General features: G+C 21.3%; 6 protein-coding genes across 6 annotated transcripts; 3 read left to right on the forward strand and 3 right to left on the reverse strand. All coding sequences in view use genetic code 6, as the record gives it.

The window, feature by feature from the left end:
• Nucleotides 1-212: 212 nt before the first annotated feature.
• Nucleotides 213-3077, reverse strand: TTHERM_01027550 (hypothetical protein; the record flags this gene model as incomplete). The annotated part of the gene is made up of 7 exons (XM_001030692.1): nt 213-484; nt 546-1125; nt 1226-1316; nt 1492-2422; nt 2646-2756; nt 2818-2858; nt 2920-3077. 7 exons carry the CDS (start codon nt 3075-3077, stop codon nt 213-215), a joined length of 2184 nt encoding a protein of 727 aa, XP_001030692.1.
• Nucleotides 3078-4750: 1673 nt separating this feature from the next.
• TTHERM_01027560 (kinase domain protein) lies at nt 4751-6894 on the reverse strand (the record flags this gene model as incomplete). Its single annotated transcript, XM_001030693.2, has 8 exons — nt 4751-4912; nt 4981-5154; nt 5236-5460; nt 5516-5626; nt 5764-5850; nt 5905-6075; nt 6138-6251; nt 6382-6894. The coding sequence occupies 8 exons, from the start codon at nt 6892-6894 to the stop codon at nt 4751-4753; spliced, it is 1557 nt and encodes a 518-aa protein (XP_001030693.2).
• A 414-nt stretch (nt 6895-7308) lies between these two features.
• Nucleotides 7309-8827, forward strand: TTHERM_01027570 (hypothetical protein; the record flags this gene model as incomplete). Its single annotated transcript, XM_001030694.2, has 2 exons — nt 7309-7575; nt 7661-8827. The coding sequence occupies 2 exons, from the start codon at nt 7309-7311 to the stop codon at nt 8825-8827; spliced, it is 1434 nt and encodes a 477-aa protein (XP_001030694.2).
• Nucleotides 8828-9311: 484 nt separating this feature from the next.
• TTHERM_001027579 (hypothetical protein) lies at nt 9312-10037 on the forward strand (the record flags this gene model as incomplete). The annotated part of the gene is made up of 1 exon (XM_012799125.1): nt 9312-10037. One exon carries the CDS (start codon nt 9312-9314, stop codon nt 10035-10037), a length of 726 nt encoding a protein of 241 aa, XP_012654579.1.
• Nucleotides 10038-10228: 191 nt separating this feature from the next.
• Nucleotides 10229-12483, reverse strand: TTHERM_01027580 (hypothetical protein; the record flags this gene model as incomplete). Its single annotated transcript, XM_001030695.2, has 4 exons — nt 10229-11105; nt 11280-11411; nt 11482-11872; nt 12069-12483. The coding sequence occupies 4 exons, from the start codon at nt 12481-12483 to the stop codon at nt 10229-10231; spliced, it is 1815 nt and encodes a 604-aa protein (XP_001030695.2).
• Nucleotides 12484-14542: 2059 nt separating this feature from the next.
• On the forward strand, nt 14543-19216 carry TTHERM_01027600 (transmembrane protein, putative; the record flags this gene model as incomplete). The annotated part of the gene is made up of 10 exons (XM_001030697.4): nt 14543-14865; nt 14921-15093; nt 15287-15436; nt 15517-15727; nt 15930-16211; nt 16271-16569; nt 16966-17443; nt 17495-17722; nt 17774-19083; nt 19146-19216. The coding sequence occupies exons 1-10, from the start codon at nt 14642-14644 to the stop codon at nt 19214-19216; spliced, it is 3426 nt and encodes a 1141-aa protein (XP_001030697.4). The 5' UTR covers nt 14543-14641.
• Nucleotides 19217-19452: the final 236 nt, after the last annotated feature.

A 19452-nucleotide genomic window follows, 5' to 3' on the forward strand; every position in this document is an offset into this window, starting at 1 on the left:
TATTAACTTGAGAGAGATTAGGAAAGGCAAAAGAGAAGTAGTCTTTTAATTAATTAATTAAATTCAAATTTTATTAAACAATAAATTTTTTTAAGGACTATTGTTTGTAGTTAATTATACAAATATTTAATTAGGAAAAGTTATTACCATCAAAAGTAAGATAATTTTTAATTTTTTTTTAAATGAGAGATGTTATTTGTTATAATTAAAAATCATTTCTTTTCAGAAGTTTTTTAGACGGCTTTTTGTTGAGAAGCTTGATATTGTTACAGAAGTTATTAATTAATAGATTTGTTATTAAGTCCGTGATAATTTGGGAGTACTTCTAGATTAAGTTTTGGAATTTTACTTTTATATTTTTTATGTCCCATCATTTTGTTAGCCTAACTTCCACTTTCTATAAGAGAAGTATCTAACTTGTTAAAAGAATTATCTGTAGCTAAGGTGGATCTCTTTGCATTTATATCAACAGAAAGACTTCTTACTATTTTATATTAAAAATAAATTAATTAGAAAAACATATTACTGTTAATTAATAATTTTACTTTTTTCATTTGTTATTTTAGGTACATTTTCATCAGCAAGCATTGAAGGAGCAAAGTTAGGATTGGGTTTTATTTTTTATGTTTCAGGTATAGTTTATACGTTTGCAATTATGTTAGCTTTATTATTAAAGTCTTTCAACACATTATTTTGGTTTGTAGGCTGTTCAAATATCTATGTACTAATATTTTTTTTATTACTATTTTCTAAGTATAGGGATTGGTCTTTATTAGAAGTACTTATGTTATGCTATTAAGTGTAATAGTTTGTTGTGCTTATATTTAATAGACTATTGTTTTGCCCTTAATACTATGGAGTTGCACTAGAAATATTCATATTTTATGGTAAGAAATAGGACTATTTAGTTGATTGCATTTAGTTTTAAATTGAAAGTGGAGGAATGTTTTCATTTGTTGGGAGAGTTTAAGCGATTTGCTTGACAGTTGATTGCTAATTGTAAGTGTTATTAAGGTTGCTCATACTTGTATTAGTTGTGTTCATTACATTTGTATTTACATTAGTTATTTTGCTATTATTTGAATTGCTGGATTTTTTATTTTCAAGGAGCAGAGATTTTAAAATCTATTATAAAAATTAAAAAAAAAAACATTAATTTTATTTTAAAATTATTTTTCAAAAAAATATTTTTTAAATTTCCTTAGTCAAAAAGTAAAAAAATTACTTTATTTTCTTCGACTACTAATTTAATTTTGCGTTCTAAATGCTCAATGTAATTTTTAGATCTTTTGAGTTCCTCTTCCATAGCAACATATCTAATAATTTAAAATTAAAAACAATTAAAAATCAAATTCAAATGTATTTATTTATTTTATTTTTAACTGATTTTTTATTTTTTTTAATCAAAAATATCTTTTGATTAATAATTTCAAAATTCAATTCATTCCTTGTGTATTTAAACACCTTTAATTAATTGTAACAATATATTACTTTGGATCTTTGTCAATAGATTTTGTTGAGAAATTGCTGCTTAGCGCATTAAATTCTGGATTATTATTTAGATTTATGCTTGATGCCTGATAATTTCCAGATATATTCATCGATTTATTTCTTGAATGTTTGTGTTAGGGAAGTGGTGCTATCTTTTAAGCATCTTCATATGATTGTTTATTTTAAACTGTATTTTTACTTGATGCAGATATAGAACTGATTAAATTATTAGGAATTCCATCTGTGGAAACATTTGAAAATGGCTAAATTACAGGCTTTTCTTTAGGCGCAGAGTGCTGTAAATTATTGTAAAAGTTAGTTTAAGAAGTAGTTTAAAGATTGATTGAAGTGTTCAATTGTTGTTAAGCTAAATTTTGATTGAGTGCGGAATTAGTTGAACTTAATGTATTAGTGCGTAAATGGTGAATATAATCATCGCCTTGGCTTGTAAATAAATTTTATTATTGAGATTGATTGCTATAATCTTCAGGATGAGGCTAACTCATACTTTTGGTGATAGAAACAAATTAGTTTGGAGGTTAATTGAGGGAATTAGTAACTAGTGAATCATTGTAATATTTTTAAAAGGAAGTCTAATTATTATTCATAGACTAATTATTTAATTAATTGCTTGGAGTTGCTGAAGAGTTATTATTTCCGATGCTTGTTTAGTGCTAAGGATTATTCTTCACATCAGAATAAAAGTTTTCATATGAAGTACGAAAATCTAGTTAACTTATTTAGAATGAATTTGGGTTATTTTAATAAGGGGTACCACTGCTGCTGCCTCCCTTGCTAGATTAGGTTGCCAAATTTATTTATTACTAATTTTAATTTGAATGTTGAGCTATATTAAGAAGCTTTTGCTAATCTTAGACTCCTAACTCTGCTGGATGCTAGCTGATTTTTTCAAATTACTAATCTTCATTCACTATATTATAAATTAAATTAAGATAAAAATATCATCATTATTATTATTATAAAAATAAAATAAATGTATATATTATATAAGTATCTATCTATCTATTTATTAATTTATTTATTTAATATTTCTGAAAATTGTTGTTAGGATTATGTTTCAAATTAAGTTAACACTCTATATAAGGAGCGAAACAAAAAAAATAAATAAAAATCATTAGAAAAAAAAATTTTACTCTTCTTTAAGCAATCTCTAAATATTTTTGTAACTTTATCATCGCTAAGAAGGAGTTAGATCAAATTTCTAATGCAGTTCACATTTGCTTCTTTTTCATTTCTCCCAAACCCTAAATTTAGTTAAGTAGAAATAAGTTAATTTTTTTAGTCTTTAATGTCAATAATGCATACCTGTTGCTTTTTTCCCGTTGCAAACATAAACTGATTCATAGCTTTTGTTATTTAAAAATCAAAACAGTTTTTAGACTGTTTAGTAACTATAAAATATTTTACCATTTATATGATGTAATTTTGCAGTTCTTTTCTATGGAAAACTCAGAATAAGAAATAAAAGAGTTGAAGACCCTTAACAAATCATCTTCATTAAGAGTGCTAATTATACTCAGTAGGGGTTAAGATAAAATTTTGTTATTGTTATATTGACTGCTCATGCAAGATTATCTACTAAAATTATTTAAGGTTGACTATAAATGAAAGCTATAAGATATTTATTTGTCTTTCTATTTGAATTATATGGAAGAGGAGCCTTTCCAATTAATTAATTTTTTTCTTAAAGTATTAAATATTTTGTTTGGTATATTAATTATTATCAATTCGATACAATCTGTTTGTATAAATAATCAAATTTATTAATTAATTGCTTTAACTTAAAATCAAAATTGAAAAAAAAAAAAACAAATAATTTTTAACTGATAAAAAAACATTCACTAATTTGATTTACACTTTTTACTATCTAATTTGCTACTTAATTCAATGATAGTGTTAGATAAAAATCTTATATTTATTTGAATGGCAACCATATGTCATATCTACTTTAATATTTAGTCAATTCTTAAACTGAAAAATGGATTTTTTGTATGTAGATAAATTAATTAATTTTTTTAGTATTCTTTTTTCAGTAATTAAGCAATAAAATAAATACAAATTTTGAATAAAAAAACAATTAAAAACAAAATTAATTTATAAAATATATTTTTTAATCAATTTTTTATAGAATAGAATATATTTTTAATACAAATAAACTTAAATTACATACAAAATTCTTTTTAATATTTCAAATTAGTTTATTAAGTAAAGTTGATATAATTAAAAAATAATTTATGTCATGAATATTAATATTTATCACATTATACATACAAATGCACTAATTAAATATTAAATATATTTTATAAAATATATCATCAGTCATTATTTTATATTTTTTTAATACAAATTCAATATAAAACCTTTTATTAATTTCAAATTTTTTTATCATAATCTTGGAAAAATAAAATAAATAATTCAATAATTTAATATATTAATTTTAAAAATTTTTGTTTATGACCTTAACTCCTAAGTATATAATTTCTTGTAATTTAAATATTTTATTAGTTTTTATCTTGTTTTTTAAAATATATTTAATCAGTGATCGACCATTAATTATTCTAAAATATAATATTTAAAAAAATAAATTTAAAATTAAAAAATTTGAATATATTTTGATATTCTCATTCAAATTAGAATTATGAAAGGATTTTAATAAAACATCTAGTTCTATGAAAATTAAAAGTTAATCTTGATTAAATATAGAAATGCATGTATAATTTGATTAATTTTTTTAATGATTGATTATGTCTTTTTGTTTGAAAAAAAATAAATTGGAATTAAATAAATATATCTTTTGCTTCTAATCAAAAGTATTAATGCTAAAGTTAGTTAAGATTGCAATATTTTTTAGTTGAATATTTTTAATTTTTCATATAAATAAAAGTAGGCAATAAAAAACATAAGAAGAATCACACTTTTAATAAATTGTATATGTAGATCTTTTAAATTAATTATATGCTTTGAAAAACAAATATTATAAAACAATAATAATTGATAAATAAAGGATATTTACACACATGCACATTTACTTATGTATCTCATATAAATCACTCTTAGAATATACACAATTATGACTTATATTTAATTTATTGTATTTAATTAGTAAAATTTAGTATTTTGAATTATGCTTAATATTTATTTTTAATGTATAGTAAAATTAGTATAATTTGCTTAATTAATTATTGATTTGCTTGCTATCTTATTATTAATATTTTTAGATAAAAATTATTATAGTTATTCATTTATCTTGAATCCATACATGCTAAAGAGCTTCTTCTAAGGATGGCCTTTGCTCAGGATTAGGTGAAAGTAAATATCTCAAAAAATCATAAAGAAGAGAAGATTCCCTAAGCAAATTAAAATTCTATTTAATTTCAAGAATCTTTTCATTTAGCTCATGCTTTTTATTAGAAATATTATTATTGATTTTGATGACTGAATATTTAAAAATATTATAAAAATAATTACAATTTTCTTAGTAGCTGAGTGGTTCGAACTTGATAATTGCATATCTCTAGATAAATTATTTTAATCCATGAATACAGATGTTTAGAAGCTTTCAATATACTTATTATTCAAAATTGATCCATCGTTATTTAGACAGCCATCTTCATCATCTTCATTTTCAAATACTTTCTTAATCTTTTTAATTATAAAAGTAATCATGGTAAAAACAATTTTTATGCTATTTTTAGATAAATTCAATCTCTTTTAAATATTTACAATGAAAATAATTTCCTTCTTATCCTAGGTTTTAAAAAGGGTTTCTCCTGTAAGTAGCTCATACATTATACATCCTAATGACCATACATCAGACTTAGTAGTATATTCTATCCCTAGGATTATTTCTGGTGCTTAGTATCTTAAATCTCCATACTCAAAATTATCAAAATTGCATGTGTAAGAAGTTTCAATCTACTAACTATGCTCAAAATCGCTTATACATATCTATATAAATGAATTAGTTAATATGTGTTTAGATTATAGATAAAAATTATATTACATTAATAGTTTATTTAGTAAAGTAGTAATTGATTGTCTAAGGAGTCAAATTAAGGTGTATTATAGATAAATTGTAAAGGTTCTCTACTATCTTAAATGCTTTCTGCATAATCTATTTATGGATAAAATTTTTTAGTTTTAATAAAAGAGAATTATTGTATTTGTGGTAATATCTTTATCAAATTTTTATTTGTAATTTTTTAGATTTAGTTTAATTCTCTTTTCATATTTTTTTAAATTAATATTTACAGTCTTAATTGAATTTAAGGAGAGGAATCTCTTATTAATATTTAATATATTCTTCCCTATATAGTCAGTTACCACGAATAATTTATTCTGTTTTTAAATAATATATTTTAAAATTACATTGATTGGAATAAGAAAACTTACTCTATAATAAAAAAAATCTCTCATTTTGCAAATTCCACTTTAATGAAAAGATAAATTGAATTCATAGAGATGAAGATAATTTGTAATCTCTTTCAATCCCAGATTGAAAGATGGTTCATATATCTTAATTGTAACCTATTCATTCTTTGATTCCTAATTGAGAGAAATACCCTAAAATTAAATAAATGAATTAATGGTTTTAATAGATTTATTTCATTTAATAAAAAACTCACTGTATAAACTGAAAAAATATCATTTTATATTTCCAGAGATTCAATTTTGTATAAATCTACTATATATGAACCAGCTTTTACTTATGAACTGTTAAATTTATTTTCGAGAATTACCTATCATTTGAATATTAAAAAATAGAAGTTAGTTAAAGATTTTTTTAAATTTGAAATATATATATGCTAATTATTTTGTATATATTTGTTAGAATTGATTTCAAATAAACATTTTTAAAATGCTAATTACAGGTATAAAGATCTTTTAATAATTATGAGAAGAGCAGCTATTCTAAATGAATCTCTCAGAGGAAAGTGGACATTCTGTGTTAAAAGTGTTCACTAATTGATTTTCTTCCATGCTTGGATCCATTTCGTTTACTTTTGAAAAATTCTCTCTATTACCTTTAAAATTAGTTATTTTTTGCTCTTTTTTAGGCAGTTATTCACTCGCTTTTAATGGAATTTTATTTTGGCTTTGTTTAAAGCTTTGTCTCTATTCTTATTGAGAGGATGCTTAAAATAGCTGCTAATAACTTTTCTATTAATTATCTATTTTTTATTATTGAAGTGGCAAAGTGTTTTCTTTTTCATTGTTTGATTATTAATTTTAAGTACTTTTTTATAGCCCCTCCATCAAAAATTAGCCACTATTATTCAAAGTAAAGTATTCGCTTGCTACTTTTGAGTTGATTTTGTGCTTTATAATCTAATCAATTAATATTTTGTTTTTCTAATTATGATTTAAAAGGTCTGATATCATATTTCAGCTATTTTTACTTTAAAAATCAATGTTAATAATAATCTAAGCTTTGAAATTAATTTATTATTTAATTTCAGTATGTATTCCAAAAATGTTGTTTAAAAACAAAAAAATAAAATAATATTTTTTATTTTACCAAAAGAATTTATTTATCAATTTAATGTAATCTGTGTGACTTCTTCATATTTTAAAGTTTTAATTTAAGAAAATGGTTTTTAATTATATTGTATTATAATTAATCAATTCTTATGCAGACCTTTTGTTCTTATATTAAATAATTTAATATTAAATTTTTTCTAATCAATTCTTATGACTTTTTGTTCTAAATTATTAAGTCTCTATTTGACTTTTAATAATAATTATTAAATAATAAAGAAGTAAAGAAGAACCTTTATGAATGAAAATTTACTCTGAATGGAATTTGGTTAAGAATATTTAGACTTTAAGTAGGAAAATTAATAATTGACAGATGTTAATGATACTTTATCTTTATCAAATAATACAGTTTAAATATATTCTTAGAGTTGCCTAAAATCATTTCATAACTATAATAATTTTGATAGTCTTTATTTAGATCGTTAATATGAAGATGAAATTGAAAATGAAAATATACTTTGCTAAAATTTTGAATCAAAATTATCTGAAATACACAATTAAGAAGTTTAAGCATGCGAAAAAATGGTAAATAATTATTTTAATTCAATTTTAGATTCATTTTTTTCAGCTTAAATTCTTTAATTTTATACTATTAAAAAATTATGATTAGGAAGTTGGTGAAATATTTTATCTGAGAAGAAAACTTGCTAACACATAAAATATATTTAAAGGATACTCTGAATATTTGAACTAAAAAGTAGTTGGAGTATTGTTTAGTGTAGATACTTAGGAATATTAACAATTAAATATGGCTAATTTTTATATTAAATAAAAGAATGTAACACATTTTTTCAACTTGGAGATGTATTAGATCCCAAATAAATCTGTATAATCTTAATATAGCATAAGAGAAATTAAAGAAAATTGTAATGAATAACTTTCTATGTATTCGATTTAAAGATACTTCAAAGGTAGTTTAGAAGATTTTATTTTAAAAAGATAAAAAATAAAAATGGAATTTAGTGCTATTGAACTTGAAGATATTTTTTATAGACTATTGTAGATAGGTAGCTGTCTTGAAAGTTTATTTTTATATCATTAAGACTTCAAAGTTTCAAAAATATTACTAAATTTTAACAGCAAAACTTTGCAATACGATAAGTAATCAATAGTTCTTTCATCACTATAAGACATTTACAAATTTAATTCTAATGATAAATTTTTTGATAATAATAACTATGACATTGAAAAGATCAATAATTTTAATGGGTATGTCACACCAGAAGTTGCAGATTTTGAACCTAAAATAATGATTTTCAAATAAAACTCGTTTGCAATAGGTCTTTTTATGCTAAATTTGCTTATTTTAGATATATTTAGCCCATCCAGATTTATTGATGGATATTAAAAAGGTATTTATTTTTTATAAAAAGAAAATATAAGTGATAATGTTAGAAAAGGGGTAAATCTTTTGTTATAATAAGATTAATAACAAAGGTATACTTGTTAAAATGTCTTAAAAGAGATTTACAAGGAAAAATTTTATATAATTCCATTTAATGATATAGATAATACTTAACTATAAATTAAACATTAAGAATAGTCTCCAAATAACTTTAATGAGGATAATTCCCAATTATTTGAAACAACTAACATTTAGTTTGGTAAAAATTAAAATGATGATAGTCCTTTAAATGATGAATTTGATGACACAAAATAAGTTTGTGTGGTTGAAACAGGCTTCATATAAATAACAGAACCATAGGAAGTGTGCATTTATTGTAATCAAATAATCTGTTAAAAAAACTCTGAAAAAAATCAAAAGCAACTTTCATGATTTTGTATAATAACTATCTATATAAATCTTCTCATATTTAATAAATAATAGTTTTTAGAAACCAGTATTGTAGCCAAAAATAAACAACTTTTCCATTTAAAATATATTATATAAAAATACTTTATATTAAAAATATTACCAATAATTAATTATACTTAATAAAATAATAATTACAATATTAAAAATACATTATTACAATAATTTAATGAATTAGCAAACAAATTATTTATTTATTTTTCTTCAATCAAAAAATCTATTATTTAAAAATATGAATTATATTTATTACTCATTTGTTTTATTTTACTATTTCTAAATTGAATAATATTTTTATTTTATTTTTTCTATTAATCCAAATTAATTATATAATTTAATAATAATTATCTTTGAAATATTTAATAATTGTTAATGTAAGTAAAAATAATGAATTTAATATTTATTTGAAAATCAATAAAATAACTCAAATTAGATTTTTTTTTAAGATAAAATGGACTAATCAGAATCAAGCGATAGTACATAACTTTTAAAAACTATGACATTAGAGGAGTTAGATTTTGAAAGTTTTAGCGAATAAGCTTTATTAAACTTAAGAAAAGAGTTATTACATTTAGGAGCAGATTGTGAATTTTAGAGAGTCTTCATTAAAGATTTTGGCTTAAACAAAATTTAGTTTTATTTGCAAGATAGGAATAGCGAGTTTTAGGAATTTAAATTCATCCTTAAAAATTGCGAAGTAGGGAGTATAGATTAATTCAATAATTGTAATTAAACTATTCAATTAGAAAGAGACTATATTTTTAATGAGATAAATGGAAATCAATTTTCTATGGTTATGTTTAATGAAGATACTAAATAAATATAATTATGCATATATTCAGCTATTCAAAAAATCTTACATTGTCTGGAGCATAATAAAAAACAGTTTATTTTAAACTCTGAAATGTAATATCAATCTATGTAACATTTCTAGTAAACTTAGTGCTATGACAGTTTAAGTTAACAAGACAAATAAAATTACAAATTAAAATACAATTTTAAAGTCCAACCATTACTATATTGTGAAAATATCACAACTTATTGCTTTTCATTCTAAAATGGTGATTAATTTGACGATGAAGAAATTAATGATATAGAACGTGGGGAGCAAGTAGATTATTCTAAATACTTCGAGTTTAAGATAGGAAATAATTAATTTGAATAAATAAATAACTGAAAAACTGCCTATCTATCATTTTTAATTCAAGAAAATAAGCTATTTCTATTTGAAAAGCAAACTATATTTAACTAACTAGATATAGAAACATAATAAGTTATTAAAAATTAGTTTTTGCTAACATAAATTAATGATTTTTTATAATTAAATTGATAAAAATATATGATTATATTAGAAGCTATTTTTATATTTCATAGCTTTGTATAAAGTAAGGAACTTTATTGATTTTCTCTTTTTTCATTCAAATAACTCTTTTTGTGCTTTATTTATTCATTTTCTGTTTGTGTATTCAAATATGATTTCAACGGATAGTTTTCATTTGATTTTTAGCCTGTTAAGTAATTTGTTAAATAGTTTTGGCATGTAACTAAAGGGTTCTTTGAATAATTAAGAGTTGATTATTAATTTGTAAGAGGTTTGTAATCTGGAATAGTGCTACTCTTCAAATACTGTTAAATATTAATATCTCTTAAGCCAAGAGGTAGGGTTGAGTTTGTATAGCTACTTTGAGAAGAAGAGGGAGTTGTAATAGGTAAAGTTGAAGAAACAAAAGATGTAGAAAACTTTGTGTTAGAAGTTGAGCTCTAAGCATAATCTTTAAAGTTATTAACTTAGCAGTTTGTAGGACTACTTAAAGGTTCAGCAACATTATCTAAAGTTAATTAGCTCTAAACGTTTTCTTTGCTTTATGTAATTGAACTATAATTAATAGGACTCATAAGAGAATTGTAAGTTGCATACTAAGGATAATATTAATTCGGTTAGGGCGAATTCAAGGTAATTCTACTTTCTTAAAGAAGACTTTAGCTCAAATTAGTCTTAGGAGTTTGAGCTGTATGTGAAGTGAGGGGAACAAATAATATTTTTGACTAGGTTAAATTATTTTTTAGCTCATCACTAGTTGGGATATAACTTAGTTATGACTTAATTCTATTCTCATTTTACAGTTCTTTTTTAGTAAAATAATCTCCAAAATAAGTCGCTTTGCTTCCGTCTTAAATGATAAAATTACTACTTGCAAACAAAGTCTCCTTCCTAAAACTGAAATTCTAAGCAAAAGATATGAAACTATTTTATTATTTTATTATTTAATTTAATAAAAAATAAAAATTAATTTGCTATTTCTAAAATAAATTTTATAACTCTTTATTGTATACAATTATGAATGTATAAAAATAGATATAAATTATTATTTCAATAACTAATTTAAAACCATCTTTTTTTATTCGATTAAAAAATTACTTTTCTCTTTAATTTTAGAATGGTTATTCATCTACGATTTCAGATCTGTTTTCTTTTTCTAGTATTGGATCTTCATATTCAGGGTATTAGAATGAGGATGCATAAAGTTCATCATATAACTTGGGGTAGTTTCTGATATGAAATTGAAAAATTATGGTTTTTAAATATTTAAATGTATTTTTATTAATCTTGTTTAAATTACTTTTCGTATTATTTAGAGCATCTATTGAAGCTAGGAGTTTAAACTCTCTTATTTGAAAATTTAAAATCTGATTCTTCATAGCTCCTTGCTGTCACTGGAGATTCAAATATTTTAAGATTTGATTCTGTATATGAATGTTTGTGAGGACTTAGTCTTATTTCTTTAAAGCCAATAACTTCTTCTTTTGCTTTTGATAAAAAGCTAAAATTTTGCTTTCCCTCATTTAATTTGTAAGAGTCAACTTCAAAACTTTTATCTTTATTTAGGAAAAATCCTTATTTAGTTGAATCAAGGTTGGTAGTTTCTTTCAGAACACTAGATTATCTTTCACTTTCTACCTTGCTCTCTGTTGCAAGTTAGCTTGAGCAACCCATCAGATTATTTACTAATTCTATAATAATATAAAAAAGAGATAATAAGTAATATATAAGAGTTATTAACACTCTTTTAAATAGTTTAATTTTTTTTAATGGTTGTATAGTTGTTGGATAAATGAAATTACAGTCCATGCTTGCTATAAAATTATTTTTTTCTTTCTAGGAAGCATGAAAAGAGTAATGAAATAAAAGTAGAACTATTATTATTACAAGTTGTTAAAGATGCAGGAAGAGTTTAACACTTTTCAATTTATGTTTGCTTGTTTTATCCTTCATTTTCTTAGTAAAATTTGACTAAAATTAAGTTATGTTTTTCTTCACATGATTATTGCTTTATTTTTTCTATCATCTCTAAATAATTTATAGTCTTTAAGTTGCTACTTGGACTTATTGTGGACTTTACTTAGTAACTGGTTTATTTTTGATCTAATTTTTATTCACCTTTAGGACTCAGAAACTTCTAACCTGGTAACCCATGAAGCTTGGGAGAAGAATCAGTATTTACTCTAACTTTAGAGTAATACATAGAATTGTCAAGTTATTTTTTTTGATCATAGGTGGTATTGATATCCTTAACTTATCTGCTTAAGATAAGCCTTGATTAAGGTTAGTTTTAATGCAGCATTATTTTTCAATTATTTTACTTAGTTTATTAATTTATTTGTTTACTTATCAGTTTTTAAGAATATTAATTGGAATAAATAATATAAATTTGATTGTTAAAATTTAAGTAATATATATATTAATACTATCAGAAGGATTTTCTAATTGATATTATTTAATTTTTCATTATCATTAAATAAAACATCAAAATAAAATAGTGTTAAACAATATTAAATTTTACAAAAAAGTAAGACCGCTAAAAAACTCTATATAGCTAGGTATTGCTAATAAATAACTAACTTCGACTTATTTATTTAGAATTTTATTTTTTATTATATAATTAAGGTATTATTACTTGAATATACTAATAATATAAGGCGCAATTTATCCGTTAAAAGCCTTGACTGAATAATTAATTTAATAATTTTTAATTTTAATTAAAATAATATAAAAAATAAAAACAATTTTAATTGTAAATATAAATTTAGAATTATTTATATTTTTAAATTTTTTTGTGATTTTTTTAATTCTTTTTAATAACTTATGTTAGGCCTATTTTCATATTTAAAACTTAAATAATTAATTTTTTATTAAAATTGTAATTATTTAAATAGAATAATTTATTATATTAAAAGAATATGTTTGAAATTTAAAGTATTAATGATGTAAACAAATATATGAGAACGATTATAAAATATTAACTAAATTTAACATCTAAAATATTATCCAATTAATAATTATCTTTTATATATTATTCATTTATTTATAAATTTTTTATAAAAATTATTTTTTTAAACTATTTTCATTTATTTTAAATTAAATTTTATTGGGCTTTTTAATTTGTTTTTTGTCAAAGTTATATCTTATTATTTCATTTTAAACAATATTTTTTTATGATTAAATGTTCATTTTGATTTTCCACATGGAATTCAAGTTATTAGAGTTAGAATATATCTCTAAACCGCAGTTACTTACTTTTAGGTCAATTTTTTAAATATAGCTACTAATTTTTAGGATAAAAATTTGGTATTTATTTTATTTATTATTGTGGCTAATTATGAAAGTGTTTATTTTTGTTATCATCTAAAAATTTATCAACTATTTAATGATTTTTTGCATTTTTTAGTCTATTTTAAGGCTAATTTTAAGTTATATTTTTATTTAATATATTTTAAAACAAACTTTCTATTTGATCATCTACTTTTTCTTTGTTTTTAAAAGAAAAAGTTTATATTTATTTTCATATTACTGATTAATAATATTATTATCTGATATGCTTAGATTAATTTTATTAACAACTACCAATAAATGTATTTATTAAACTTTTTTATATTTATTAAAAATCTATTGTTTTAGATTTTTCTTTATTTTTGGCCTATTTTGCACAATTAAAGCTTTTAGATTATAAATACTCCTCATTAAATTATTTTAAAACTTTTTAAATAGCATTTTTACAATGTCATAATCATCGAAAATTGTTTTTTATAATTTGTTATTAGAAATTATTTGAAAATAAAAAAAGAAAGATAAATCTCCAAATAAATAATTAATTTAGCTATATATCGATTTACTTTAATGCAAATGATTAGTAATATTGGTCTTAATAATTGACTAACTACAGTATTTAAGTGTTCAAATAATTCTATAATATGAATTAATAATTCAAATATTTTTATTAAGTTATTTTATTTTGTGTTATTTTTAAACAATAAAAGAATTATTATTATATAACTTCTCAAATATTTTTAATATTTATCTGGAAAAATTATTTTAATTATTTGAAAGAAAATAAATTCATTTAAGATAAAAATAGAAATTTATATTATTTTACACTTACTAAAAATAATTTATTTTTTTTAAAATTGGAAATTTAAACTTATAAAAATATTTATTTGCTTTTTAAAAATAAACGAGGCAAAAATTTTTTTTTAGGAAGTTTTGCAAAATAAAATTTTTTTCTCAAAACTAACAATTTTAAATAAGATGTATGAAATGTTTAATCCTTGATAGTGATAATACCTATTAAGAATTTTTATTAAAAAATAAATTGTATGTATGTGATAATATAACAAAGGAGTTCCTAAAATTTAAAATTAAGTTTTGACAAATAATTAGCATTATCTAATAAATTTTTATTATAATTTAACAAAAATTATCAATATTAATATTTTGTTTTTAATATGGTTATTAAAGATGAAGAAATCAATTAACAAGAGAAAAAAGCTCAAAAACAAAAAGATGGTAAGCTTGAATAAAGCATTGGCAAATCAAGACAAGATTCAAAAGGATAGTTTAAAGAAAATATGATGCGCTTTTTGTTTATATTTATGCCATATACACTTATGCTCTTAGTAATAGCCATTGCTTACTCTGTTTCAATGAAGTTTATTTATATCTAAAATATGTAAATATGTTTAAATTAGTCGAAACGTTTGAATTAAACTTTTTTGGTATATAAGGTAAAATAATTTATAAAGTACTATGCTCAATTATTTTAGAGATTACCTCAAATACATAAATTAATCTGAATAATTGAAGGTTTCAATTGGATTCTAAAGGATATCATCTTAAACCCAAACGATTGGGTCATTTATAAGAAAGATTTAATCAAAGATTAGCTACAATGACTTCAGTAATTTATTCTTCTTTTTTAACTTAGAATTGTTTGTAAGATAAAAAGATACATTAAGTATTTTAGATATTTTTAAGCTTAGAATATGACGAAAATATCAATAAATATAGTCTAACTAATTCATATTTTTAGTTACTCATTTATTTTATTCATTAATTACTGATAAAAAAGTATTTAATTTAATTAACATTAGTTATTGACTAAAATTTAATATCCACTCAGTATTCTGATAAAAAGTGGAATTTTTTAACTTCAAACGACTTCAACATAGATGATATTTGTCAAGCCTAAGATTATTTGACCTAAATGTAGAATTAAAATTAACAGAGCGACTATAATTATTGTAATTTTGCATTTTATTATATTCAATAATACATTATCATCATTTAATCCAATCAATAAATTAATCTGCTTTTGTAAAAGTAAATCAGTAGTATTTTACTTGGGGAAACCCTTAGGTAGGGTACTGGAGTGAATTAAGTGATACTCAAAAGCAGTTTATTATCTCTTAAATGGCTATTTTGTAATCTTTATCTCCTGCTTACCTCTTAAACTAGAAGTATGAAGAAATAAAAACTATGGCTTATTATTTGGTAAATGGGAAAGATGGAATGAGTGTAACAACTACTTTAGTGTAAAAATAATTAAATTAATACCATAAAATTGCAATTAAAGAAAAAAACAAATGAGTTATTTTTCAAATTAATTAAGATTTTAAGTGTATTTCCTTTTTTTTGGAAATAACTTTCGAAAAATTTAATTTTTCTTAATGTTAATTTTTATAAAATTCTTCTTATTTTTTTAAAGTATTTTTTGACTTTATTAAATTATTTTAGGCCAAGGCTTTTATCAGATAATTATTGGAATCAACCATAATTTGGAAGCCCTTTTTCCTGCCAAATCAATCAGAACGGTAAGAGAAGAGGATACTTGTTTAATAGCACATCTTAATTTAATGGTTTTTAATACATGAACCCAAATTATACTTATTGCTTTAACCCTTAAGATCCAAAGAGCTAAAATAATTGCATGTGTGAATATGAAAATATCAAACGATTATATCCTTTAGATGTCCGTTGTAGACCATGGTATTTGAGCTCCAATTCTTCTTCTTATGTGTAATTTACAATTTTTTGATTAACCATTAAAAATTTATATATTATACTTATATATAAAGCTCATTTAGTGATCCTTATATTGATTATGATACTAATTCACTTATTTCTACTGCAACATTTAAAGTTGTAAAATAAGACTAAAGTAATAATTTATTTAACGAAGTTACTCTATAAGGAAATGAAAAGGCTGACGCAGTTCTAGGATTAGATTTCAACTTATAAGAGCTTTAATAAAGATATAAATAACAAAATAATTCTACAACAGAATATTCATATATTGTTTCTGCTGCAACAAAAAATTTTGATGATTTCTAAGGTAACTACGAATACACAGCTATTACCCATCCACTTATAAAAGGTAAAATCAAGTTATTTTAAATAAGAAAATTTCAAACAAAGATAAATATCAACAATAATCACTTTTTTATTTTTAAAGCTATTTTCAAAAAATTAGCTTGCCTAAATTGGTAAATTAATTTTGAAAGATAAATCTTTATTAAATTTGGTAATATTAAATTAATTACCTTACAAAATTCATTTTATATAAAAACTTTTATTTGTAAATTTGATTTATTCTTAGATATTTACTTATAATTAAAGTTAAAAATAAGAGTTTTGTTTAATTAACTTAGTTAGATTAACTATTTATTTAAATAGTGAGAAAAATTAATTTAATTATTAATATAATTATTATTTTTTTCAAACTTAAATTTATTTTACATAAAATATTTATTAAAATTCAATTGTAAAATAGATCAAAAAGCAAAAATATATGAATTAGAGTTCTAAAATTCAGCAAATAAAGAAGAAGAAATTGAATTATATTTAAACAAAACATCTTTTATGACAAACACAAATATAAGATTAAATAATTGCACAAATCAACTAAATTCTAATTCTTAAAATCATTACGAGTACATAACTAAAAATGGGTAAACATTTCTAACACTTTTTTCTGCTATATAAATATGTTATGGAAATCTTTACGAGTAGAAAGTACTAACTGTAGGATATATTGCTCGGTGCATAGCATAAACTGTTTATGACAAATATATCTCCCAAATCACATAATCGATAAAGAGAATGAATTAACTATTTACTTACGTTGTAGTTAGTTCTTTTAGCTTTTTATTTATATTGCTTTACTTCATGCTAAAATAACTTTTAATGCATAACTTTGATATTCCTATTTCAATTTTAAATAATTTCTTGTAGTCAGCTGATTCTAAGGAGTAATTTTTATATCTTTTATAAATATTTTATGAAATATTTTTATAAATTAGCATTCACGAGCTAAATTAGATGATACAAAATGGAAAGTTCAAAACTTAATATGAGCTTTAAAATATTATAACAGCAATTAATTAAATAGTTATTTCTGTTTAAATATAAGTTGAAAAAGAAATGGATTCTGACGAAAATATTGAAAATTTGGATAAAGTAATCCAATAGTATGTGGAAGCAGCCAAAGTTTATTTTCTTGTTGATCATAAAATTGGATAGAGTTTATGGTAAATATTTTGAAGAATTAAATTAAATATTTTAACAAATTTTACATTTAGTATGAATAATTTAGGATTTATTCATATATTGAAAAAAGAATATCCAAAAGCTTTAGTTTACTAATAAAAAGCTAACATTATTTCAGATGAAATACTTTAGGAATTCTTTAAGGATCTAGATAACTCTAAAAGCCTTCCTGAAAAATAAATGTTTTTGTGTAAAAAATTTAATTTATTTATGAATTTGCATGCTTGCAGGAAGTTTTAGTTAGCTTAATTGATTATTAGAAATATTTCTTTAGGATGTTAAGGATAGGCATTTTAATAGTACTATCAAATTGCTCTTGAGGAAGATAAAAAAGAGCTTTTGCATGATTTTATGATGAGTTTTAATTAAAATACAAAAAATTCAGTAAGTTTAAGAAAATAAACATCTCTTTAAAATGATTTTTTTGATATGCTGTAAAAAAATAACAAATTTGATAATCCAGATTAATTAAAATTATATCTTGATAAAAAGCAAGAAATTTACTAAAAAATAAATAAATTATCACAAAAATAATAAAAGAGTTAAATAGATATAAATTAAATTATCTCAGTGAATGATGAAAATATCTTATCAGGGAAATTTTATGAAACAAAACAAAATTTGGAATTAATTTAATCTCCATAAATTAATTCAAGAGAGAGTCTAGTTAATTATCGAAGTAGAAAATTCTATTTTTCGAATAGATTTTTTGAAAAATAAAACTATGCTTAAAAAGAAAAAGATGATACTAAAATAAACGAACTATTTTCAAATGAAAAAAATTTTATTGCATAGGCTCTAGATATCCTTTATGAAAGTTTATAAATATTTTAATAAATTAACACTTAGAGTTTTAATAAATATAAAAGATATGAAAATAAAGTTATGAGCATGCTTACATTGATCTTAATTTGTAAATGCCATATCATTTTGTAAAAAAGAGAAGTTATAATTGAGGAAACACTTTAAGTTATTTACAATATATATTAGAATATTAAAACTAATGATTTTATCAGTCTTTAACACAATTAAATTCCTCTAAATGTTGTAATGGCAAAATATTACTTAATTCTAGCTTAGATTGAATTATCTAAAAAAAATTATAAAAAATCTCTCAAATATAACTTAAAAGCGTTGAACTTTAATAAATTCCATCCAAATTAATTTCTTTGCATTTAATATTCAAATTAGATAAAGAGATACTATGATCCTTTAGATAGTCTTGAGGCTCTCTAAAACATCTACTAAATAATTTAGGAAGCAAATATAAAGCTTAGCTCTTTTTAATTAGAAACTTTGTAAAGCGATATTTAGAACCTTTAATCAGCTGCCTAAAATTACTGTAAAATATTTATAATTTTTATTAAAAATATTTTTTTTTAAAATGATAATTAATTTAAAAAGGTGAGCTAGGATTTTTTGAGGTTTTTTTCAAATTAGAGAAGTGGGCAGATACAAAAATAATTCCTTTGTGACTTTAAGAAATATTATGATAAAGGATAAATATTCTAAAATAACTTGAACTAATTAAAACATAGAAATTTAAATACTAATTTTGGTATTTTATTTATTAAATAATTTACATATTTATTTATTTATAAAAATTATTAGTTGTTGATTGAAAATAAAAATATTAAAAAATAAATTAAATTGATTTAAACTACAAAAAAATATATTGAGAATACTTTAAATAAGTATATAAAAAATTAAT

Source organism: Tetrahymena thermophila, assembly GCF_000189635.1.
Source record: "Tetrahymena thermophila SB210 genomic scaffold scf_8254505, whole genome shotgun sequence".
NCBI classification, from domain to species: Eukaryota; Ciliophora; class Oligohymenophorea; order Hymenostomatida; family Tetrahymenidae; genus Tetrahymena; species Tetrahymena thermophila.